Below are 26,636 nucleotides of genomic sequence, written 5' to 3'. Positions count from 1 at the left end.
GCCAAACACAAAGAAATAGACCAATATGGCTGAAACTTGGTGTGCTTTCTTCCCAAAGATGCTACTAACTAAACATGACCTCGATATGCACCAGTGGTGCCATCTTTTGGACTTTGCACGGACTTTTTGAATGCCCCTCGTACATGTGTCTTGATATCTAAAGAGATGAGAAAAAAGCCGCAACTTTACGAAGTCCATTATCTAGATCACACCCAACTATATGTAGAAAAGTTTGTGGCTCCATGACACAATTAGTCTTGGGAGAAGAATGGACAAAATATCCCATTGTTACTAAATGCCATTATTTACTATAAATGCATGTTCAGTTTATAATGGAAGGAGATTGTGAGATGTTGAAGATATGCAAGGAGAATGAAAAAGGACTTCACAACTTCGGAATGATGTAGAAATTTATTGAGATAACTTACAGAATCAATATAATAGAAGGAAACATTCCACGTGGGAAAAATTATATATAAAAACAAAGATGAGGTGACTTACCGAACGAAAGCGCTGGCAGGTCGATAGACACACAAACAAACACAAACATACACACAAAATTCAAGCTTTCGCAACAAACTGTTGCCTCATCAGGAAAGAGGGAAGGAGAGGGGAAGACGAAAGGAAGTGGGTTTTAAGGGAGAGGGTAAGGAGTCATTCCAATCCCGGGAGCGGAAAGACTTACCTTAGGGGGAAAAAAAGGACAGGTATACACTCGCACACACGCACATATCCATCCACACATACAGACACAAGCAGACATATTTAAAGACCAAATATGTCTGCTTGTGTCTGTATGTGTGGATGGATATGTGCGTGTGTGCGAGTGTATATCTGTCCTTTTTTCCCCCTAAGGTAAGTCTTTCCGCTCCCGGGATTGGAATGACTCCTTACCCTCTCCCTTAAAACCCACTTCCTTTCGTCTTCCCCTCTCTTTCCCTCTTTCCTGATGAGGCAACAGTTTGTTGCGAAAGCTTGAATTTTGTGTGTATGTTTGTGTTTGTTTGTGTGTCTATCGACCTGCCAGCGCTTTCGTTCGGTAAGTCACCTCATCTTTGTTTTTATATATAACTTACAGAATCAATAGATTTGTCATTTTTGTAGCAAACGACCTCAAGTTTCACATAAAAGTATCAAGTGTCATTTTAGTTCGATATAACAACCATTTGTGATGCGGCAAATGTTCCTCAGGTAATCAATTTCTTCCCACATTCATCGCATCAAATCGGGTGTAACATGTGCAACAGCAGCATAGATTCTGTTTTTCAGGTTGGTTAAATTTTGGTAGGGGAGGAACATACACACGGTCTTTAATTAAATTCCAAAGAAAGAAATACATTGGTGTCAAGTATGGGGAGCAGGGTGCCCATGCAATTGGCACTTTGCAGCCAATCTACCTACCTGGGAAGTGGTTATTGAGGAAATACCAAACTTCCTTGAGGAAATGAGGTGGTGCACTGTCTTGCTGGTAGTAAACCATCCCATCTTGGTCATCTTCATCGATCTGTGGAATTAAAAAATTTTAAAGCACATCCCCCATATAGTGGAGATGCTGAGTTGCACATTCCATCCTGGATTTTCCATTGTTTGGTTAAAGCACTTCCAGATACACAATACCACTGACAGTTTTCTCCATGAAAAAGAAAGGGCCTTACACTTTCAGTTTGCTAAGGGCACAGAACACATTAACTTTGGGGCTGTCCCATATTCTGCAGTTGTGGGCATTCACCATGCCACTGGCATGAAATGATGACTCATTGCTGAAGATTATTGTGTTCACGATTGTCTTGTTGTCCTCTATCTTATGCAACATTTCTACACAGAATTACCTACTAACAGTCTTATCTGCATCACTAATGTGCTGTGCCAGTGTGTATCTGTGTTGTTTCAAGTGTAAATATCTACACAGTCCTTGCCAAATAGTCTTTTGTGGAATACCAGTCTCATGAGACACACATCGCTTTGATTTTTGTGGACTGTGGGCAGAGCTCTCCCTAACCTGTTCATCATAACAACACCACACAGGTGACCTGATGATATATCGTGTTGCAGTGAACAACTCATCTCAGCAAAGTTCTTGTACCAAGAGTAAATTGTAGGTCTGCTTGGAGATTTTTTAGCATATTCGGTGTAAAATTTACACCAAACAGTTGTTGCAGAGTTCATTTCATAAAATCAAAACACAGCGAGCACGCTCTGCACCCATGAAAGTAGTCATCTTAACTGTTCACTACACTGGTGCTCCTGGTGGTCGAATGATGAACTAATGCACTGTGTGAAGCAAACTTGAGGTCGTTTGGTACAAAATGACACATCTTTGGTTCTGTAAGTTATCTCAATAAATTTCTGTATCATTCCAAAGTTATAAAGTCTTTTTTGACTCGCCCTATATTCTTGCTTCCTGAAACTATACAAGAATGAAAGTCAAGAAAGACAAATGGGATCATTTACAAAGTAAAGCTGTCCTGGCGATTGTGACAGCACCCCTTATGAATAAATTTCTTTCTGGAAGTTGCCGACTCAGCAACGTCAGTGCAGTGTTGTCTTTTGTTGATGCTGAAGGAAGTTGCTAGAACTTGTGATCTCAGATTATCATGTTGAGTGAGTGGTAATTAGTGTGGCACTTTATGATGAATGTGTCAATCTAAAAACAGAGAAAAGGTATTGGTAGTGTATGAACAAAGAGTGTATTTGAATTGTGTTGTTTCTCTAAAGCTATTCTATAAAACATAATTAATATTTTCAAAATACTCTTATTACTTTCATTTCACCACCAAGAATACTGTAAAAGCAAAAAGTAGTGCAGAACACTTCTACAGTTGAATACCACATGAGTAATGTACCCTGGCACAAATGCCAAATGCACTGTGTGAATCAAACTTGAGGTTGTTTTGTACAAAATGACACATCTTTGGTTCTATGTTTAACTTTTGGATATGATCTAAACCTCATTGAAATGACATAATACAAATTTTACGTCTGTGTCAAATGTTTCTTGCATTTTAGATGTTCTTTTGCCTCTCCTTTGTAAAATTTGTGTTTAGCTACTTATGTGGCATTGTTTCTTCAACAGTGATATGCTTCTGATGCTTCTGCTCATTGCATGGGTGGATCATGTAATAACTAGTGTCTGATTTTTGTATGATTTGTATTGTACCCTTTATTTCTTTCGTTATAGGTAAAATAAACAGGACCAAAGACTAGCACTAGTTATTGGCATTTACCATTTATTTTATCTTTAGCTGAGTGTTCTATCAAACTCCTTCTGTGATTTTAGAATCTTCTGTAATTAGAAAAAGCTGTGTGTTCCAGAGCATGACCTACCACAAATATTATTTTTTCTTCTAATTTGTGCCCATTTTGTTGTGCTGGTTGCTTCATAATTTCTCTTTTACCCCTTTGTACTCAACCTCATTTTCCACCTAATCTTCTTTTAAGTTGTTCTGTTACCATTGAAGTGTGTGGTATGTTACTAACTCCATTTTTCAAATAGAAATATATGTGGACTGTAAATATGATTTTTTATAGTAACTTTTAAGTCAATATTATCACAACATAAACTCAATTAAGTCCAAATCTGGAAACAGGTGCATCAATGAAGTGAAACACATTAGCACTTAAAGCACTTTTGTTACTGACACCAACATACGGACAGAAAAGAATTGATTTCATTGACAGAGATGCTGCCATTTGTGCAAACATTGAATATTTCAGACTGCAAATGTTACGAACATAAGAAATTTGAGAACCCTCCATAAACAATAAATAATGAATAACAAATATTTGCTGGGGATGGGTTTTGAACTGGTGACCCACAGCATGCCAGCCAGCAATGCTAACTGACACTCCAAAGGTATGCAGCACAGCTTGCAGCATTGCTTCATCTCTTGGAGAAACAGCAACCTGCTATTCCCAAGGTTCTCATTGGACTTGACTGCAGCACCCTGGATCTAAATCTTGACCAGGGTCCTCTGTATGGCAGTGCTGGAGGAACCTCGCATTCTGGTCACGTTGTCACATCCTCTTCACAACAGTGAGAGCATTGAAAGAAGCTCATCCCATTGAAGCTTTGCGATCATTGAATGGGTCTTCAGTTTATTTCAGCGAGAAGCTGCCATCGTCGATCTGATACTACAATTTTCCACACAGACATAAAAATTGACACCAAGTCTCCCGAGCTGCATCTTACCAACTGGTGCTTGGCTTTATTGCACCCGGTCCTTTTCCTATGCCTCCAGTGTTGGTATGCGAGCCAGCTGTCTTGCACCTTTGGCTGTGGCGATGGGGTTTCCCAAATAACCATCTGGTGAATTGTCCAGTTGAAACGGGAACAGTTCTCGTTTTTGACCTCACGACTGTGGAACAGGAAGACTGGTGTGAAACCTGTTGTGCCTTGCTATGCCGTGTTCTATGCTAATATAATGATGGGCAGTATTTTATCTCAATCTCTTGGTCAACATCAAAACATATGGAGAACATATTTGCCAGCATCCTACTAAACTTACTAAACTGTTCGCTGATGCCATTCTTATTTGGATGGTAGGCAGTTGTCATACTATAGGTGATGTCGCAATTTGAAATTATCAATGACAGTAGTTTCGACAACAAAACTTTTCCACAATCAGACATCTTGACACAGGGTGTTCTTTGCTTGAAAATATGTGTTTTATAAGGAACCATGCAGTTTTCAGAGCTTCAGCAGTTGGCACAGCTTTGATGACAGTGTACTGAGTGAGGTAGTTAGCGCAGATTATTATCCATTGATTCCCATTAGTCAACTTTGGGAACCCCCCAAGAGGTGAGTTTGAGTCCTATGGAATGGCACTGCTGCAGGTGGGATTGGGACCTGATGTCCAGGAGGTATCTGCAGTATATGCTTCCATCACTGGCATTCCTTACAATGGTTCACATAGTGTCTAATGGATCGATACAGACGTCTAATTCTGCCTAGAGTCTTCATGAATCCCAGGTGACCAATTGTTGGGACATCATGGATGTTCTTCAAGATAGCTGGCCATAGAAGAGGTAGAATGTTGAGCAACCATTTCTGCCCCATCATATAATATGTCCTCTTACAAATGTTCTGTATATTATTTGTAATTCTCTTTTTCTCAGTTTTCCGTTCTTTGAGGCCACTATAGTTTTCAGCAGTGCTGGACCTTCCCTTTGTTCAGCAGCAGTGTCATTTATTGCAGCAGTGACTGAGATTTCATCCACACTGCCTTGTTCCACTAAAGGATTCTTGAAAGGCAGTCAGCACCAATGTGCTTGCATCCATTTTTGTAGACCACTGTGATGCATTTCTGAAACCTCAGTGCCCATCTCACCAGTGGATCCTTCAGGCAAGTTAGCCAGCATGAAGCGTGGTGTTTGCTCACAACATTGAATGGTTTGGCAAATAAAAATGGCCAGAACTTGTTGATGGCCAAAACAATTGCAAAGAATTTTTTCTTGGCTGTAGGGCAGTTCATGTCAAAAGAGAGTAATCTGGAAGCATAAGCTACTACCTTTTTCAGCACCTTCCTGAGTTGGTACTAGAGATGTACTCATCCTGTAACTGCCAGCATCAATGTGAAGTTCTGTCTCGGCATTCTCGTCATACGAAGCTAGGACTGGAGATGATGTGAGACATGCAGGAGAAGAGTCATCGAGGTTCTGGAAGGCATCAACAGCAATGTGGAGCCATGCTGTCTCCAGTGACATGGGCAGCTGTGCTAGGTTTCTCTATTGAGGACCCATGGCTTGAATTTCGATTGGGTTTAAATCTATGAAGTTTCATGGCCAGGGGAGCATGGTAAAATTATCCTGATGCTCATTGGACTGTGCATGTACACTGGAAGCTGTGTGACATGTTGTATTGTCCTGCTGGTATATACCACTGTGTCGAGGAAAAACGAACTGCATGTAAGGGTGGACGTGGCGCAAAGGATAGATGCATAGTTGCATTGGTCCCTTATGCCTTCCAGAATTACGACATCATCCAGGGAATGCCACGAGAACTTTCCCCAGACCATAATTCTCCGTTTCCCATCCTGGACTCTTCCTGATCGTTGTTGGGTGCCGGCCATCTGTCCAATGGAGCATCTGTAAAGGGCACTCAGTGGATTTCCAGTTGTGATATTGGTGTGCAGGTTCTATCCTTTGTTTGCCAATGAACAGCAGTCAGCATGGGTGCATGAACCATGCAGCAGCTGTGGGGGCCCATATGCAGCTACATTTGCTGAACAGTCATTAAGGAGACACTGATAGTAGCCCCTTTGTTCATTTGGGTGGTCAGTTGCTCAACAGTTGCACGTCTGTTCGTCTGTACATGTCTCCACAGCTGTTGTTGACCCCCGCCTCACCCCTGTCGTCTGTGCCCCATGATGCACCACAGTTGCCTCAGCACCAATTTTTAATAGTGCCATTTTGCCATGCATGGTATACTGTGACCACAGTGGCACGCGAACAGTTTGCAAACTTAGCTGTTTTGCTTCCACTCTTGGCCCAAAAGCCAATGATCATGCCCTTTTGGATGTCAGATAAATCATTCTGTTTCTGCATTATGACAATAAATGCACTGTTTCTGCGTCCCCCTGACACCCATTACATACCCTCCACCTGCTGTCCATGAATGGTTGTTGCATGGTGACATGGAACATAGATGGTGGTAACATTAATGTGACTGGACCATGTAAAATGCAACATCAACCAAAGGGAAAGAAAACTGATCAACAAGTTGTGCCTTAAGCAAAATAGGGTCAGAGTTAATGGGGAACTAATGGAGGGAATAGGAATAGGAAGAGGAAGAGGAAGAGGAAAATGAAAAGGATGAGTACCCAGACAGAGATGCTGCCTTTCACCTATAATGTTTAATATCTACATGGGAGAGATCATAGGAGGATGCACAGATGGAATAAAAGGAGTGTGTGTATAAGGCAAAAGGGTGGAGTGTATAAAGTTTGCTGACAGCATGGTCATGTCAATAGAAACCAAGGAATAAAAGGAGTGTGTGTATAACGCAAAAGAGTGGAGTGTATAAAGTTTGCTGACAACATGGTCATGTCAATAGAAACCATAAGTTACCTAATGACCCAGTGGAACAACTAAATATCAATTGCCAAGGTTTCAGAATGAAGATGGATACGAAAAATATTGAAATCATGGTACTTGGAGTAAAAGGGGAGACGAACAAATTCATCATAGTTTGGCAACTAGAGCAGACTGAAAAATTCAAATATTTTGGAAGTGTTACAACAGATGTAATAAATTGACATGGACATTGAGACTAGTGATAACCTAGGAAGCATTCAACAAAAAGAGGAAGTTGGTATGCAGGCAACTGAATAAAAATCTAGGAAAAGGGTGAGCAAATGTTATATATCAACCATAGCTTTTTATAGTGGTGTTACCTGAACACTGCAGAATGATGAAGAAAGGGGGCCGTAGGCACTGGAAATGTAATGTAGATGAAGCAAGAGGGTGCATATTGGGAAGTTAGGTTGAGGAATGAAGAGGTGTTAAATTGACAAGAAAAAAAAACCTCTCAGGTAGCAAAGGAAAAGAAAGAAAAATTGGCTAGCCTCAACTTGAGAAGATAGTGCTTACTCCAGCAAGGAACTGAATGGAGAGTAAAAGAGTTAGAGGGGGTAGGGGGGGGGGGTAGGAAGAAGATGGCATCAGCTAACCAACAGTGTCAGGGAGGAAAGTGGTAAGTACATGGAACTAAGGAAGAAAACACAGGACTGGAATGGGGTGATGTACCACACCTAATACTCCACTAGACAGAACTATTGATGGTGGTTGTGATATAGGGAGGCAGCAGTATCCAATAATGGAGTTCCAATCATGACAGTGATTATACTGTGTTCAGTATGTAGTGTCACCCTTCAGAAATTCAAGCAGGCAGTTATGCAACAATTCATCATGTCTATAAAGTGTTCTAAGCAAACCTGTATTCCATGGCAGCTGTACATAGAGTTAGGTTCAGGTCACTGGCACATGTTCAGTGCTCTCCCAGACTTCATTTCACGGGTTCTCGAGAGGAGAAGCCACCAAAGAGCCTGTAGACTAAGACACTATATCTGTAACTTATAAATCCAATTGGACAACAATTTTTGTTGCCATGAAAGGAAGGGAGATAATGGAGCAGACTGTTCCTGTGGACTATCAGTTAGCTACTGTAAACACTATATATCATGATCCCGACACTCCCAAGGAACAGCTACAAAGGAGAGCCCCCCTTCGTCACCCAGCACCATTCTGGATTGGAAGAACTGAACCACATCCTTCACAAGGGCTTTTCATTGTCTATCATCATGCACTGATATGGGGAACATCCTACCCAAGATCCTTCTCACCCTCTCTTAAAGTACTGTTCTGTCGCACATCCAACCTCCACAACATCCCAGTCCATCCTTGTGCAACTCTCCATCCCATCCCCTTGCCACAAGGATAATATCCCTATGGAAGACCCAGGTGCAAGACCTGCCTAGTCCATCCACCCAACACTTCTTATTCCACTTTTATCAATGGCTTCCCCTTCCCCATCAGAAGCCAGGCCACCAGTGAAAGCAGCAATGTCATGTACCTGCCAGCTGTGCTGCGGACAGTGCTCAGGTTTTTATGTTGGTATGACTACAGACCAGCTGTCCAGCAGGATGTATGGCCACCACCAAACTGCGCCCAAGAGCAAAGTAGATCACCCTGTTGCACAGCATGCAGCTGAGCATAACATGCTTGATTTCAGTGGCTGCTTCACTACCCAAACCTTCTGGATCCTCCCCTCCATCACCAGCTTTTCTGAACTGTACAGATGGGGGCTGCCTTTCCAACACTTTCTCCACTCCCAAAATAATCCTGGCCTCAGTCTACAATAACTTAATGTACCCGTTCCCTCCACAGACAGTTTCCACCTCCTGTGTCCTATTACCTCCCAACTCATGTTCCCTCACCATCGTTGTGCACTGCTCCCTGCAGTGCACCCACTGTCTTTACCACTTCTCTGCTCCTCTCCTTTCTGCTCCTGTCTTTCCCTTCCCTTCCCTCCCTCCGCCACAGCCTCACAATGCTGCACCAGGTAGCCTTGTCTGCCACCTCTGGTTCCTGCACGCTCTGCCAGGCAGCACTGTTTCCTCTTCTATCACCTGTACCTAGCTATCCCTTGCCCAGCCCTGCTCCAACAGAGATTGTTGCTCCCATTTGACACATTTCAGTTTCTTTTTGGTCTTAGCAGCCAGAGTTAAGGGTTGTGTGTGTGAGGTGTGCTTATTTGTATTAATGAGTGTGTTTTGCTCTTTTTTTGGTGGAGGCTTTGGCCGAAAGCTTAATGTGTAAGACTCTTTTTGTTGTGGCTTTCTGAAATAGAAAGGTGTAATGTATTCAACCTAAAAACCTTCAGCCACCCACCCACTGATTTAAAGAATTTGTGGATAATAAAATGGTCAAATTAAAAAATCAGTGTGCAATGTGAATGTAAAATGACTCGTTCCACATCATTACAATTAATCATGGAACATGAAACTAATTAACTAACTACAAACACAAACTGAAATTATGTCTGCTTGTGTCTGTGTATGTGCGGATGGATACGTGTGTGTGTCCGAGTGTATACCTGTTCTTTTTTCCCCCTAAGGTAAGTCTTTCCGCTCCCGGGATTGGAATGACTCCTTACCCTCTCCCTTAAAATCCACATCCTTTCGTCTTTCCCTCTCCTTCCCTCTTTCCTGATGAAGCAACCGTTTGTTGTGAAAGCTTGAATTTTGTATGTATGTTTGTGTTTGTTTGTATGTCTATCGACCTGCCAGCACTTTCGTTTGGTAAGTCACATCATCTTTGTTTTTATATAAACAAAGATGATGAGACTTACCACACAAAAGCGCTGGCAGGTCGATAGACACACAAACAAACACAAACATACACACAACATTCAAGCTTTCGCCAGCCCATAATTTAGATAAATTGTGTGAGCTGTGCATAGACATCTGGTGCCATGTGCCTCCAGAAACCAAACAATGCCTTGTCAAATCAGTACCACAGAGAATCACTGCTGTGTTCCATTCCAAATGTGGAACAACATGCTATTAATCATGTGGTCATAATGTTTTGGCTTATCTGTATAGTTCTATATATCAGTGCTTCAGGGAACGATCAAGAAATGTCTGGATGAATGTGGGCTCTGAATGCAATATCTTTTGTGCAGATTTCTGCCTTTATCATGTAGACATTGATTCTCATTACCCTTTTGGTAAGGCTTGATTACAGTGATAGATACATTTGTGTGTAACGCCTATATTAGATAGATTAGATTAGTTTTTGTTCCATAGATCCGTGCTGAGGAGATCCTCGTGGATGTGGAACATGTCAATCTTCTTTTTTTTTTTTTTTTTTAAACTGAAATAACAATACTGTTGTTGTTGTGGTCCTCAGTCCTGAGACTGGTTTGATGCAGCTCTCCATGCTACTCTATCCTGTGCAAGCTTTTTCATCTCCCAGTACCTACTGCAACCTACATCCTTCTGAATCTGCTTAGTGTATTCATCTCTTGGTCTCCCTCTACGATTTTTACCCTCCACGCTGCCCTCCAATACTAAATTGGTGATCCCTTGATGCCTCAGAACATGTCCTACCAACCGATCCCTTCTTCTGGTCAAGTTGTGCCACAAACTTCTCTTCTCCCCAATCCTATTCAATACTTCCTCATTAGTTATGTGATCTACCCATCTAATCTTCAGCATTCTTCTGTAGCACCACATTTCGAAAGCTTCTATTCTCTTCTTGTCCAAACTATTTATCGTCCATGTTTCACTTCCATACATGGCTACACTCCATACGAATACTTTCAGAAATGACTTCCTGACACTTAAAATCAATACTGGATGTTAACAAACTACTTTAAGTGCCTCATTTCCTAATCTAATTCCCTCAGCATCACCCGACTTAATTCGACTACATTCCATTATCCTTGTTTTGCTTTTGTTGATGTTCATCTTATATCTTCCTTTCAAGACACTGTCCATTCCATTCAACTGCTCTTCCAAGTCCTTTGCTGTCTCTGACAGAATTACAGTGTCATCGGCGAACCTCAAAGTTTTTATTTCTTCTCCATGAATTTTAATACCTACTCCTAATTTTTCTTTTGTTTCCTTTACTGCTTGCTCAATATACAGATTGAACAACATCAGGGAGAGGCTACAACCCTGTCTTACTCCCTTCCCAACCACTGCTTCCCTTTCATGTCCCTCGACTCTTATAACTGCCATCTGGTTTCTGTACAAATTGTAAATAGCCTTTCGCTCCCTGTTTTACCCCTGCCACCTTTAGAATTTGAAAGAGAGTATACCAGTCAGCATTGTCAAAAGCTTTCTCTAAGTCTACAAATGCTAGAAATGTAGGTTTGCCTTTCCTTAATCTTTCTTCTAAGATAAGTCGTAGGGTCAGTGTTGCCTCACGTGTTCCAACATTTCTACGGATTCCAAACTGATCTTCCCCGAGGTTGGCTTCTACCAGTTTTTCCATTCGTCTGTAAAGAATTTGCGTTAGTATTTTGCAGCTGTGACTTATTAAACTGATAGTTTGGTAATTTTCACATCTGTCGACACCTGCTTTCTTTGGGATTGGAATTATTATATTCTTCTTGAAGTCTGAGGGTATTTCACCTGTCTCATACATCTTGCTCACCAGATGGTAGAGTTTTGTCAGGACTGGCTCTCCCAAGGCCGTCAGTAGTTCCAGTGGAATGTTGACTACTCCCGGGCCCTTGTTTCGACTCAGGTCTTTCAGTGCTCTGTCAAACTCTTCACACAGTATCATATCTCCCATTTCATCTTCATCTACATCCTCTTCCATTTCCATAGTATTGTCCTCAAGTACATTGCCCTTGTATAGACCCTCTATATACTCGTTCCACCTTTGTTTTCCCTTCTTTGCTTAGAACTGGATTTCCATCTGAGCTCTTGATATTCATACAACTGGCTCTCTTTTCTCCAAAGGTCTCTTTAATTTTCCTGTAGGCAGTATCTGTCTTACCCCTAGTGAGATAAGCCTTTACATCCTTACATTTGTCCTCTAGCCATCCCTGTTTAGCCATTTTGCACTTCCTGTTGATCTCATTTTTGAGACGGTTGTATTCCTTTTTGCCTGCTTCATTTACTGTATTTTTATATTTTCTCCTTTCATCAATTAAATTCAATATTTCTTCTGTTACCCAGGGATTTCTACTAGCCCTCGTCTTTTTACCTACTTGATCCTCTGCTGCCTTCACTACTTCGTCCCTCAGAGCTACCCATTCTTCTTCTACTGTATTTCTTTCCCCCATTCCTGTCAGTTGTTCCCTTATGCTCTCCTTGAAACTCTGTACAACCTCTGGTTTAGTCAGTTTCTCCAGGTCCCATCTCCATAAATTCCCACCTTTTTGCAGTTTCTTCAGTTTTAATCTACAGTTCATAACCAATGATTGTGGTCAGAGTCCACATCTGCCCCTGGAAATGTCTTGATGTATAGCATTTGCTTAATCTTTTCCTAGATATTTGTTTGGTTGCCTACCTATACCAACTTCCTCTTTGTTGAATGCTTCCATGGTTATCACTAGTCTCAAATTTATGCCTGTGTCAATTTATTATCCCTGTTATAATACTTCCCAAATATTTGACTTTTTCATTCTGCTCTAGTCGCCAAACAATGATGAATTTGTTCATCTTCCCTTTTCCTACAAGTATAAAGATTTTAATCTTTTTTGTATTTATTTTCATTCTGAAATCTTGGCATTTGATCTTAAGCTCTTCCACTGTGTCATTAGGTACCTTCTTAGTTTGTACTAACATGACCATGTTGAAAGCAAACTTTATACAATCCACCCTTTTGCCTTCTACACACACTCCTTTCATTCCATCACATCCTTGTATGATCTCTTCCATGTAGATATAAAACATTGTAGGTGAAAGGCAACATCTCTGCCTTCCTACTCTTTCTGTTTGTATTCACTCCATTAGTTCTCCAATAATTCTGGCTCTGGCTTCTGCTCAAGATAGAACCCAGTTTCTTTTCTATCTGGTTGATACCACAGTTTATTACCGAATCTGACACTTTTTTGAAATCTTTAAAAACATCTTAAATCTTCCTACTACGACGGTTGTCCAGAAAGTAATGCACTGCATTTTTTCTCAGCCGAAAACAATGCTACAAATGCAAAATCTTACGTATGTATTATTTGAGGTCTTCTGAGTGAGTGTACCAAGTTTCCGTCAATTGCAACAGATAGTGTAGCTGCAGGACAGTTTCAAAAAGGTGTCTGTATGTGATGTACTTTACAAGCAACATGCCGTCTTTGAATTTATCACTGCAGAGAAAGAAACTGTGCTGAATATACAAAAACACTTGTGCAAAGTCTATGGAGTATCTGCTGTCGACAGAAGTACAGTTACTCGCTGGGCACGGAGGGTGAGGTCATCAGAGGGCAGTTCGGTGGAGCTCCACGATTTGCAGCGGTTGGGGAGACCATTCACAGCTGTCACACCTGACATTTGCAGTGAGCTGATGTTGTCATTCGCCATTAATGGATGCCATTCTTGGAAGACATTTGGAGGACGATGAGGGAGTGATTCACACAGTGGCTCTGACGCCAGGACTAGGATTGGTACTGACAGAGCATACACGCCATTGTTTCGCGCTAGAGGATGGCCATAGAATGGGATTGAGATTACACGGAAAAATGGTGTTATGTATAGATAGAACACCAGTTTTCATGTGTGTGAAAAAAAAAGGTGCATTACTTTCCAGGCAACCCTCGTATTTTCAGTGTATCTCTACACTAGGACTTGTAGTAAGTCCACAGCATCTTTCATGCCTCCCTCTCCCATGTCTGAACACATACTGATTTTCTCCCATGTTGCTGTTCAGCTCACTGTACTGCTTTTCTCCCATGTTGCTGTTCAGCTCACTATACATCTTTGTATTCATCACTCTCAGTGAAATCTTGGCTGTATATGATATCAGAATTGGAAGTCCTATGTTCCTCACATTATCTTGTGTTGTTTTTCTTTTAAAGAAGTACTAAGATCGATTCCAAGAATTTGTTAATCCACTCTCCCTTTGAGTATATTTTGCCGTATATTCCCAATAATTCTACCTTCCCTTCTCCGTCTAAGGTTTTTAATATTTCTGTTAGCAGCTCATCAATTCCTGTGAGCTTTCCATTTACTATTAGTGCAAGCTCTTCCTTAAATTCACTCTTTAGAATAGTGTAGCCCTTCTCTGCTTTATTCGCTGTGTTTTGCTACTTCAACTTCAAATTTGTTCTGTCTGCTGTCTTCTTCCCCTGTTCATATAAAATAATTGTGTTCTTTCCACCTCTCCTTTACATGAGGTTCATTTACTGTCTTAACGATGACCCTCAGTTTTTATCTCCATGACACTCTGTCATCCCCTCTTCTCTCCTGTCAATCCTATTGTTTCTTTATAGATTAAGTCATACTCATATCTCTCTCTCTCTCTCTCTCTCTCTCTCTCTCTCTCTCTGTGTGTGTGTGTGTGTGTGTGTGTGTGTGTGTGTGTGTGTTTGTTTGTTTTTCCCTCCTTCTCACCACCCTCCCCAAATCAGTGGATGTTATTACATTTCTTCTCAGACCACTTATTTCTTGCTTGATCCTTCTCTCTAATTTTTACCAGTCTTTTCATTGTGTCTGTCTGTGACTCAGTGCCTCCTCTGTGTGAGGAGTAGCTATCTATTCTTTTCATAATATTATTTTTATTCCAACTGGACTTCTATTGTTTCAAGGGTTTATCTTTCTCAAACCAATGCTGTTGACATCATTGTAATTGATGTGCTCTGTATGTGAGATACAGTCACATGTTATATTCATAAGGAACACCTCGCAGGGGTGATGCTCTCCATATGAGAGATACAATCACATGTTACATTCACAAGGAACACCTCATAGGGGACTGAGATACTCTAACCCACACCTACACATCATGGGCTAGCTGGTGCCCAATATATTGTGCTGGCACTCTCAGCATGAATGCTACAGTATTTGAACTGTTGCTGCCATTGTGACCAATTTTTAAGATTGCTGCCATTGTGACCAATTTTTAAGATTATTTACTCATCTTTATAAGGTATTCACTAGAATTTTTTTACAGCATTCTTTATTTGTCATTTTGTAGCTCATGGCACATTCATTGGATCACTTCGTTTGGAGCCACATAAGCCTACACAATTACCAATAGACAGTGTATTCCATTTTGGGGCATCAACACGGAATTACATCATTCGTGAACGACCACAAACAGGTTCAAGACCAATCATTGAGGAACTAGAAAAATCTTCAGAAGAAGCTGAAGGTGGCCTCTTGGGTTTGCCAGAGACGGAAACAGAACTGGATGTAAGTTAAGTGACTGGTGTAGTTTGTTATGGGATAGTAAGGTTGCATCTCAAACTTATGGCTCTGTTAAACATATTGCCTGATTTTCCAGAATCTTACAGAGTTTAATACTGCACACAATCGCCGAATATCTATGCTGGGGATTCCTGATGAAGAAATTCGCCCCACAACGAGGAAAAGAAAGAAGAAATTACTGACTTTTAGTGAAGAAGAGGAAGTAATAAATCCTGAAGATGTTGATCCATCTGTTGGTCGTTTTAGGAATATGATTCACACGACTATAATACCAACAAAGGTATTTAACAGAGTCCTAGACAAGCAGTATGAAAATTTGTGGTTGACTTTAATTCATGCACATTCTAAATGTTTGAGGTATGTGAAGTCTATTTGTATAGACTTCTTTTCCTAATCCTTTTAAGATTTATTTTTGACATTGTGTATCTTTGTCCCAAATGTAATACCTAAAGCAAGGAAATAAATTTATGCTTAACTTTGCCACACAGCTTATTTTGGCTTATTGTATAATAACTGTTTTGAATAATGTCTGTCAATTTTGTGTTTAATAAGAATGTTTCTTTATACAAACTGATCAGGTGGTGTTTTAATAGTTTCAAACATTGTTTCACATCTTCAGAGTACTACTTATTTATTGCAAATTAATATATTCTATTTCAGCGTCAGAGAATTGATGGTGTTGGACCAACAAGTGGTCTCACAAACAGTTCAGATGATCGCCTGAACCTCATGAAACACTTACATCCTTCTGCAATGATGCCACATCTGTATCACGATTTGCCACCTGAAGGGTCTCACCCGGTTGGTGCTGGAACACCAACATCACCCACAGGTAAACACTTCTTTAAGAATGGTTTCAGTGTTTCCAGTAAGCTCTTAGGCACAATTTCCCCTCATTGGAGGTTATGAATAAATGAATCTGCTTCATTTATAAGGCCTGAAAGTTAACAGAACCCAATTTTAGGAACTGGCTGTAAATGTGACAGCACAATTGGGGAAGATAAGTTGGTTTCAGCAAAATCTTTTGGTGTATTGAAAAATGAGGCTTATCTCATGGTAAACTTGTTTTCCTGGTTGATCATTTTAGAATTTTTGTGGTTACAACCCCTCAGACAGTTTTAATTTCCTGTTGTTGGACTGAGCAATAGAGAAACGTTAACAAAATGAGAACTTTCTTTAGTAAAAATAGAACCTGTAGGTGAAGTAATAAAGAAGTGACGTCAAATTTAAGTTGGTATTATGAATGTGGATTTTATATACCAATCCAGATGCAGCAGTCATGAGACAAAAGAAATGAAATTACATACGCTGGAGAGAAGAATTTCTTTCTGTATAGAGAATCCTTCATGGAAGCCAAACTGAGGATGTGTTTAAAGGTTATTTTCAGAAAAGTTGTTCATTATTGCTTCAAGGTACCTTCGTTATAATGGAGGAATGAAAGAGATTGGGCTATAATTACAGTTCCTTTACTTTTATTTGATTTGATTTTTAGTGGTAGCCACATGCAGAGCCCCTAAAATTACTTTCATGAGTTCTCAGGTATTTGGAAAGTGTTTTATATTCAATAAAGGGCAAGTGACAATTGCATAAACTTCATAGTGACTAATTTTATTGCGTTTTTTATCTCAAACTAAAATCTTGAGCTGTGCTATTGGAAAACTGTTAGCAGAGTTCACAAAAATTTAATGCTTTTGTGCCTCAAAATGTTTAAAAACATCTGTGTAACATTAACCATTTCATGAAATAGTCTGGCTACACTTGCATCCCTCGTTCCCACAGCAGGTGGGGCCCTCTCATCTCAGGGTCTAAGTACCTGCCCTTCCTTTGTTACTTTCCCCATGTATCCCCCTCTCATTGCTGAGGATGGAACTGTTAGTTCTGAAAGCTAGGATAGTATATGTACTACTCATACTTTTATATTTTTATCAAAAGGATTTCATGTTGATAAAATATTAAGTCTGTCAGTTAGCTTGAATGTGGAAAGTACAAGTCCGGTAAACTCCAAGAAATTATTCAAGTCCAGTAGTGAAATTATGTCACAAGTTCTAAGTTTAGCCTCATTACTCGCTAAGTCTATTTTCCGACTGTAAATGATGCAACATATTACTAAGTCATGTGAACATAGATCATAAAATACTTCAAAATTGTGAAACTAGCAGTCTGTTGACAAAAATTACAGGTTCCACTTCAGTGGTATGATTGATCTGCTGACCAGACTGTCCATGATCTCACCTTCACCATGACCGACCACTGAATGCCCCCCCCCCCCCCTTCCCCTGACCCAAAACATTGCACACATATGTACTCGGCTATCTCCTCATTCTCCTCACCATTTTCCAATGATTGCTCATCCAAATGTTTAGTCATTATTGACATAACTTTAATGGTTCTTGCGCCATCGGTTATGTATTTCCAAGCAGGTTATAGGCATCTTATAAGACAGAATTGCAAGGAAAGTCCCATGAACAAATAGAAAATACACATAAGTATTACTGTTACAGTGCATGTGAGATATCAGACCAGACTTTTTTGATCAGCTTTTAGCTTTTGTGCATAGAATTGTTCTGTGAAAAATATTTCTTCAGGCATTTACTAATTACTCATTGTTAATTACTGTTTGGTTGTTTTTGCAAAGTAAACTATGAAATACAATAGCTGGCAGAATGAAATTCCACTCTGCAGTGGAGTGTGCACTGATATGAAACTTCTTGGCAGATTAAAACTGTGTGCCGGACTGAGACTCAAACTCGCTAACTTTGACTTAATTGTGGGCAAGTGCTCTACCATCTGAGCTACCGAAGCACAACTCACGACCTGTCCTCATAGCTTTAATTCTGCCAGTACCTCGTCTCCTGCCTTCCAAACTTCACAGGAGCTCTGCTGCAGACCTTTCAGAACTAGGCTATATCATAGCTATTGAAGCATTAAATTATATTTACTTACGTTTATTTGTTCTCTCCTGAATTTGCATGTCAATAATATGAAATTGTCACTCATTGGCTTTTCTTGTCCTCCTCCTAATGATACCTCATTGTGTTTGCAGTCTAATGTTATCTGACTTAAGCCTTAGATATACAGTGTGTCACACATACAGCACATCTTGTGTAATGAGCAAGTGTATATCAAAAGTTCCACTAATGGGAAAAGGAAGTGATGTATTTGTCACAGTAATCAAGAAAATCAAATCCACTGAGATTGAAATTGAAGAAGGGAACTTACTTCGTGTAAAACATTTAAAGCAACAGTGACTACTGCATAGTCATATAAACGGGTGCTGTATGAAATCTGTTTGGCTGTCAAAAGAACAATGTGTGAAGTTTTCAGTCACCACCATAGCAGTCTCTACCAAAAGATTCTTGCAACAAGGAAACAAATTCTGCTCATTTGTGAAGGCTGTATCAAAGCTAATGACACGGGAACTGAAATTGAGTGTACCAAAGTAAAAGCAGAAATGGTGAACTCTGTTTTAAAATTTTACCTTGCAAAGGAAAATCTGGGAGTACTGCTCTAGTTTAATTCTCACACCACTGTAAAGGTCCCTAAACATAGAAGGATTTTTATGATTATTTTTTAATAAAAGCGAAAGGTACAGGCAATTTTTGTCCTATTTGGTGGTTCTAGGGTTAAAAATGTTTCTATGTGTGCTGTATATCTACATGCATACTCTGTAAGCCTAGTTATGGTGTGTGGCAAAGAATACTTTGTGTACTAGTGTCACTTCACCCCTTTCATGTTCCAGTCATGAATGGTTCAGGGGAAGAAAGAATACTGATAAGCCTCTGCGTGAGTTCGAATCTGTCTAATTTTATCTTCATGATCTTTTCGCAAGATATATGTAGGAGGAAGCTATTGGTTCACTCACCTAGGAATGTATGGTCTTGGAACTTTTAACAATACACCACATTCTGATGCAAAACACCTCCCTTGCAGTGTCTGTCGCTGGAGTTGGCTGAGCATCTCCAAGATGCTTTTGTGCTTACTAAATGAACCTGTAACGAAATGCGCTGCTGTTCTTTGGATATTCTCTATTTCCTGTATCAGTCCTATCTGGTAAGGATCCCCTTTTGATGAACAATATTCAAGTATTGGTTGAATATGTTTTGTAAACTACCTCCTTTGTGGGTGGGCTTCGTTTCCTGAGGATTTTCCTTATTGTTACAGTGGTTTATGTTGATGGTCCATAACCATTCCTTACACCAAGTGTCGATCCTGTGCGGCTCTTCCTTTCTTTAGCTACAGACTTACAGTGTTGTGTCTTCTCTGTATGAAGCAGCATCATCTGCGAGAAGCCTCATAGGACTTCTGGAAACCAATCGTGAGAGACATCTTCAATCTCTGTCATTAGTTGTACATATCCTGCTGACTGAAAGCAAAGCTTAATTTGACTGATGTCCAAAAATGGTAATTCTAGCAAATGTTTGCTGTTATTTTTATTGTCCAACAAAGAACTAATATCTCTTACATTGCCATCACTATTCTTCCTTGTCTCATCCCTGTTTATTCCTGATCACTTCCTACATCTCATCTGTTGACCTTATTCTATTACTTTTTGCGCTCCCTCTGAACAGTCAACTTTGTCTTCGCATTGATTTCTTCTGTATTCCTGCCACTCATTTCTGTTAGATGTAATTTTTCACATTTGACAACAGAATACTGAGAAAATTGCTTAAGGCAATGTTAATATGACTGATACTATTGGGTGGACTGAGTAGCTCAGTAGTTGCTATTGCCAGCACAAAGCCCAGTTATAGGTGAAGGGTATAGGAAGTTTGTGGTTGACAGAAGCAGTTGTAAATTGGACCTTCCACCTTTCAAGATGGCTGCTGTCAGTTGTCGATTGTAAAAAGATCTTCTGGGAAAAACTCCATTATTCTACCCACTAAGGCCATGCATTAATTTTAATCTGCACACAAGAACAGGATCAAATGTAACCAAATCAGCTACATCATAACACACAGTATTAATTCTGTACTAAAAATAGGAAAAGTCAAGAATATTGTATAAAAAAAAATTGAGAAGAGGATAGGAGTAGGTGACAAGGCCAATGGAAGGGCCATTCGAATCTCAAGAATAAAGAATTTATGGCAGTAAAATTGGGATAAGGTCATGAAACAGTACCCCAATTTGAAATGTGATTTATAGTAAATTTAAAAATAATAGATCCTATAAAAAATTTTAAAGTACCTCCCCAAGAGTTGCAGCTTTAATCTTAAAAACAGTAAAAAAAATTGTGTTCTTGTCGTAGTTATCTTCAGTGTGAAGACTGTTGTGATGCAGCTCCCCATACTGTAATCCATTTAAAATTACTTGATAGTTGATGTCTGTCACATGGCGCTACAGTGTTGCCTCATAGGCTGTCGTTCAGTTAAAGCCGATATGCAAACATGGCAGGTCACTTCACAAGTGCCGAAATGCTGTTTATGTAATCTGGAACCATGTTGGAAGTTGCTGCCTTCAGGTATGGTGGGAACACAAAATGCTCTGTCCACAGGTGATTTTAAATGACCAATGACTGAACTGCAGCAGACAATGCATTTTGTAACCTTGAATTTACACTCATGTCTAAACCTAACCACAACCTCTTGATCTGCAATGTATCCAGCTGTCTCTTGGCCGCAGTTTGTCTGTGGCCATTCAAGTGGACAGACAGCTTGTTTTTTGCCATGCCCAGGTAAAAAGCAGCAAAGTGGTTGCAGGTTAGTTTGTAGTTCACGTGACTGATTTCACAGGTAGCCCAGCCTTTGATGGAGTAGGTGATGCTTCTGATCATACTGGAATAGATGGACAACTAAAAGAATTGGTACCAGGTGTCAAAAAGTAAGCTGAAAATCTAGCACCCTTAAACCCCACATGGAATTCAGAATGTAGTAAAATTCATGAAGAATTGCATGGTTAGAATACAGAACCACAAAACAGAATAAATTGTCGTAGCTGTGTTGGGAAAGCTCCAAACCCTAATAGAAAGCACTGAAGCTCAAATAGTTATAGGTATAGAAAGCTGGCTAAAGCCGGAAATAAGTTCAGCAGAAATTTTTTCAAGCTATCTAACAGTGTTCAGAAAGGATAGATTAAATACAATTGGTGGTGGAGTATTTATTTCTGTCAGAAGTAGTTTGCGTTCTAGTGAAATTGAAGTAGAAAGTTCCTGCGAAATAGTGTGGGTAGAAGTTATACTTGACAATTGGACTAAACTATTAAGTGGGTTGTTTTACTGACCTCCCGACTCGGAAGATATAGTTGCTGAACAGTTCATAGAAAACTTCGAGTCTCATTTCAAATAGGTACCCCACTCATACAATTATAGTCGGTGCTGACTTTAATCTACCGTGGAAAAATTATATGTTTAAAGCCAGCGGAAGGTATAAAATGTCATCCGAAATTGTACTGAATGCTTTTTCTGAAAATTATTTTGAACAGTTAGTTCATGTGCCCACTCGAAGCGTAAATGGTTGCGAAAGCATACTTCACCTCTTAGCAACACGTAATCGTGGACAAATAGTGAGTATTGTGACGAATACAGGGATTAGCGACCACAAGGCAAGTAGCTGCTAGGCTGAACACTGTAACTCCTACAACCATCAAAAAGAAACATGAAGTATATCTATTTAAAAAAAACTGATAAAAATGCTCTTAACACCTTTTTAAGAGACAGTCTACAATCCTTTAGATCTGATCATGTAAGCATAGAAAAGTTGTGGAATGATTTCAAAGAGATAGTATCAACAGCAATTGGGAGATGTATACCACATAAATTAATAAGTGATGGTACTGATCCCCCATGGTACACTAAACAGGTCAGATCACTGTTGCAGAAGCAGCGAAAAAATCATGCCAAATTTAAAATAACGCAAAATCCCCAAGACTGGAAAATTTTTGCAGAAGTTCGAAATATAATGCGTACTTCAATGTGAGATGCTTTCAGTAATTTCCACAATGAGACTCTGTCTCGGAATCTGGCAGAAAACCCAAAGAGATTCTGGTCATACATAAAGCACACCAGTGGCAAGACGCAATCAATATTTTCACTGTGCGATAACAACAGTGAAGTCATTGATGACAGTGTGACTAAAACAGAGTTATTAAACATGATTTTCCAAAACTCCTTCACCAAAGAAGATGAAGTAAATATTCCTGAATTCCAATCAAGAACAACTGCCAAGATGAGAAACATAGAAATAGATATCCTCGGTGTCGCAAAGCAGCTTAAATCACTTAATAAAGACAAGGCTTCTGGTCCAGATGGTACACCAGTCAGGTTCCTTTCAGAGTATGCAGATGCAATAACTTCATATTTAGCAATTATATACAGAAAGTTCCATACCTACAGACCGGGAAATTGATCTTCACATCAATACCCAAAAACAGAGCCGGCCGCAGTGGTCTAGCGGTTTTAGGCGCTCAGTCCGAAACCGTGCGACTGCTACGGTCGCAGGTTCGAATCCTGCCTCGGGTATGGATGTGTGTGATGTCCTTAGGTTAGTTAGGTTTAAGTAGTTCTAAGTTCTAGGGGACTGATGACCACAGATGTTAAGTCCCATAGTGCTCAGAGCCATTTGAACCAAAAACGGAAATAGGAGTAATCTGCTGAAATACAGGCCCATATCACTAACATCAATCTGCAGTAGGGATTTGGAACACATACTGTATTTGAACATTGTGAAGTACCTTGAAGAAAACGATTTATTGACACATAGTCAGCACAGATTAAGAAAATATCATTCTTGCGGAACACAATTAGCTCTTTATACTCATGAAGTAATGAGTGCTACTGGCAGGGGACGTCAAATTGATTCCATATTTTTAGATTTCCACAAGGCTTTCGACACCGTTTCTCAGAAACATCTAACCAAACTGTGTGCCTATGGAATATTGCCTCAGTTGTGCGACTGGATTTGTGGTTTCCTGTCAGAAAGGTCACAGTTCATAGTAATAGACAGAAAGTCATCACGTAAAACAGAAGTAATATCTGGCGTTCCCCAGGGAAGTGTTATAGGCCTTCTATTGTACCTAATCTATATTAACGACATAGGAGACAATCTCAGTAGCCGTCTCAGATTGTTTGCCGATGATGCTGTCATTTACCGTCTTGTAAAGTCATCAGATGACCAAAACGAATTGCAAAATGATTTAGGTAAGATATCTGTATGATGCGAAAAGTGGCAATTGACCCTCAATAATAAAGTAAAACGCGAAGTTATTCACATGAGTACTGAAAGAAATCTGCTAAATTTCGATTACGCTGTAAGTCACATAAATCTGAAGGCTGTAAATTCAACAAAATACTTCAGGATTACAATTACAAATACCCTAAATTGGAACGATCACATAGATAATGTTGTGGGTAGAGCCAACCAAAGACTGTGATTCACTGGCAGAACACTTAGAAGGTGCAACCGGTCTACTAAAGAGAGTGCTTACACCACACTTGTCTGCCCTATTCTGGAGTATTGCTCTGCAGTGTGGGATCCACATCAGATGGGACTGACGGATGACATCAGAAAAGTACAAAGAAGGCCAGCTCATTTTGTATTATTGCAAAGTAGGGGAGATAGTGTCACAGACATGATATGTGAATTGGAGTGGCAATCATTAGAACAAAGGCTTTTTCAGTGTGATGGGATCTTCTCATGAAATTTGAATCACCAGTTTCCTCCTCTGATTGTGAAAACATTTTGTTGGGGAGAAATGATCATCATCATAAAATAGAGAAATCAGGGCTCACACAGAAAAATTTTAAGTGCTTGTCTTTAGTGAGTGCCGTTTGAGAGTGGAACGGTAGAGTGACCGCTTGAAGGTGGTTCATTGAACGCTCTGTCTGGCACTTTATTGTGAATAGCAGAGTAATCACGTAGATGTAGGTGTAGAAGAAAAAAAATATAAAAAAAAATCTCTGAAATTTGCCAGTGACACCATATTTCTGTCAGATGACAAAGGACTTGGAAGAGCAGTTGAATGGAATGAATAGTGTCTTGAAAGGGGGTTATAAGATGGGCATCAACAAAAGTAAAACAAGTGTATTAGAACATAGTTGAATGAAATGAAGATCTTTTGTGGGAATTAGATGCTTAGACATTAAAAACAATAGGTGAGTTGTGTTATTTCAGCAGCGGAATAATTGATGAAGCCAAAGTAGAGAGGATATATAATGCAAACTGGAAAAAATTGGAAAAGTGAAATTTATTAACATAGAATATACATTTAAATATGGTAGGAAGTTTTTTCAGAAGGTGTCTTGCTTGTAACCTATTACGGAAGTAAAATGTGGGTAAATAAACAGTTCAGATATGAGGAGAATAAAAACTTTAGAAATATATTGCTACAGGAGAATGCTGAATATTAGATTGGCAGACCACATAACTAGTGGAGCAGTATTGAATCAAATTCGGGAGACAATAGTTGACTAAAAGAAGGGATAAGTCGATAGAATAATCCGGAGGCATCAAGGAATCATCAGTTCGATATTGGAGGGAAGTGTGAGGGATAAAACTTGTAGAAGGAAACCAAGGCTTGACTGCTATAAGCAGGTTCAAATGGATGTAGGTCACTGTAGTTAAGCAGAGATTAAGAGGCTTACCCAGGATACACCAGAGTGGAAAGCTGTATCAGACTAATCTTTGGACTCAAACCGTGGCAAGGAACAACAAGAAAAACAATAAGTGTTTTGATACTCTGCAAAATAGTGATATCAGTGTTAGTCAAGTGTGGCATCAAATTTCCATTGATGTTGCACCTGCATTCCACTGAACTGATACTGAGAAACTGAGTGCTTGTTGGACATTTTGTATCTCACATTCCTTTACAGCTCCTTACAGCTTTGCGACTTTGCATGGAATTTAAACTAGCTTGTTTCTTGTTACCTCCAATTTTGTAGTTTATTTCCTTTCTTCTCCCCATCTCCCTCTCCCTCTCCCCATCTCCCTCTCCCCATCTCCCTCTCCCTCTCCCTCCCCCCCTGTGCTTATTTACACCTATGCATGTTTGTGTTGTTGACACAATGTTTTTACACTTTGTTTTGCAGGTACAGGTAACAGTGCAAATACTCCACTGTTGTTTTCGTCGGCACTGGCATCGCGCTTGGGCTTGGCCTTACCGAACCCTGCTCCAGAAGTGGAGATGGCGCCACCCCCGCTTCCACCTGCTGTGCTACCTGGCCAGCCAGCTGTCGGTGCTTCTGTCGACCTTAGCCACGAACCTAAGAAGAAGAAGTATGCTAAAGAAGCATGGCCTGGCAAGAAGCCTGTTCCAACACTCCTTGTGTGACACCAGCATCTTTTTGTTCTTGTGTCATATACACTCTGGATTCCAGCCAAGTGGAAGGACTCCGTACACTGAATGTATGCAAGAATTACGTAATCATTGTGAATTTTTGTTTTGTTAGACACCACCAGTGTAGCATCAGGAATTCAAATTTGTGTATTGTCCATTAACTTCATTAACAACATAATTTTGTTGTTCATGGGTTGTTGTAATGTGTTTTGTATGCAGCTGTAGTATGTTTCATATAGAGCTCGCAATTTCCAATGACTTTGGTTTTTTCCCTGCATAAGCTCATGTACGGTTCTCATTGCTTTTCTGCTTAGTACATTTGGTTTTGGGACTTGTTCATGACTACATGGATTATCTGAACAGTGTGCATGATAGTGTTTGTATACAGTACTGTGCATTGTTCATATTCTGTAAATACAAATACTGACTTTGTGTTGAAGCCTATTATATAGGATACCCTTTGTTATAAGACTTTCTGCCTGCTGAGTTCTGTGAGTGTCAGTATGTTATGAATACTATTAAATACACTGAAAAGAGCAATGTTGAATGTACAGCTGGCTGCGAATTGGGTCTGTATAGGAGATGAAAAGAGAACTATATGTGAGAATGCACAAATCCATTTCTGGGTCATCAGAGTTGCCTTAATTCTCGGGTTCATATCTTCAATCATGAGCAGTCTTTTCTTAACACAGTTATTTGTCAAAACAGCTATCAGAATGGGTCTGTTAATTACAAATGAAGATCTGTTTGAGTTTTGATGTATTCTGACATAACTGTCTGTTGTCTTTGAAAGTGATTTTTAAATTTATTTGTGCAGCTTTTGCCTTATTTGTGGTAGAAATGCATTTATAGCTAGAGCAACTATTTTTGTCAGTAAGAATGTTTCTCTACAACTAAGCAATAAAGTACTTGTACAGACTGCACAGTATTTGGATTATGCAAGTTTTAATTTGATTGAATTCAAACATACAAGGTGCTATCTAAAATTTTCGGGAC

The 26,636-nt window shown here is 39.8% G+C and overlaps 1 protein-coding gene across 1 annotated transcript in view; it reads left to right on the top strand.

Annotated features, from left to right (window-relative positions):
* Window positions 1–26,079, top strand: part of LOC124802553 (nuclear inhibitor of protein phosphatase 1) — an 80,670-nt gene extending 54,591 nt beyond the window's left edge. Inside the window, exons 4-7 of the mRNA XM_047263418.1 lie at window positions 15,142–15,359; window positions 15,451–15,654; window positions 16,035–16,206; window positions 25,393–26,079. Of these exons, the coding sequence (XP_047119374.1) occupies window positions 15,142–15,359; window positions 15,451–15,654; window positions 16,035–16,206; window positions 25,393–25,634 (836 nt within the window). The 3' untranslated portion in view covers window positions 25,635–26,079. The remainder of the gene's footprint in view (window positions 1–15,141; window positions 15,360–15,450; window positions 15,655–16,034; window positions 16,207–25,392) is intronic.
* Window positions 26,080–26,636: the final 557 nt, after the last annotated feature.

The sequence above is a fragment of the Schistocerca piceifrons genome, chromosome 6, assembly GCF_021461385.2.
Source record: "Schistocerca piceifrons isolate TAMUIC-IGC-003096 chromosome 6, iqSchPice1.1, whole genome shotgun sequence".
In the NCBI taxonomy this organism is placed as follows: domain Eukaryota; kingdom Metazoa; phylum Arthropoda; class Insecta; order Orthoptera; family Acrididae; genus Schistocerca; species Schistocerca piceifrons.
This window is presented reverse-complemented; position numbering and strand designations above follow the sequence as displayed.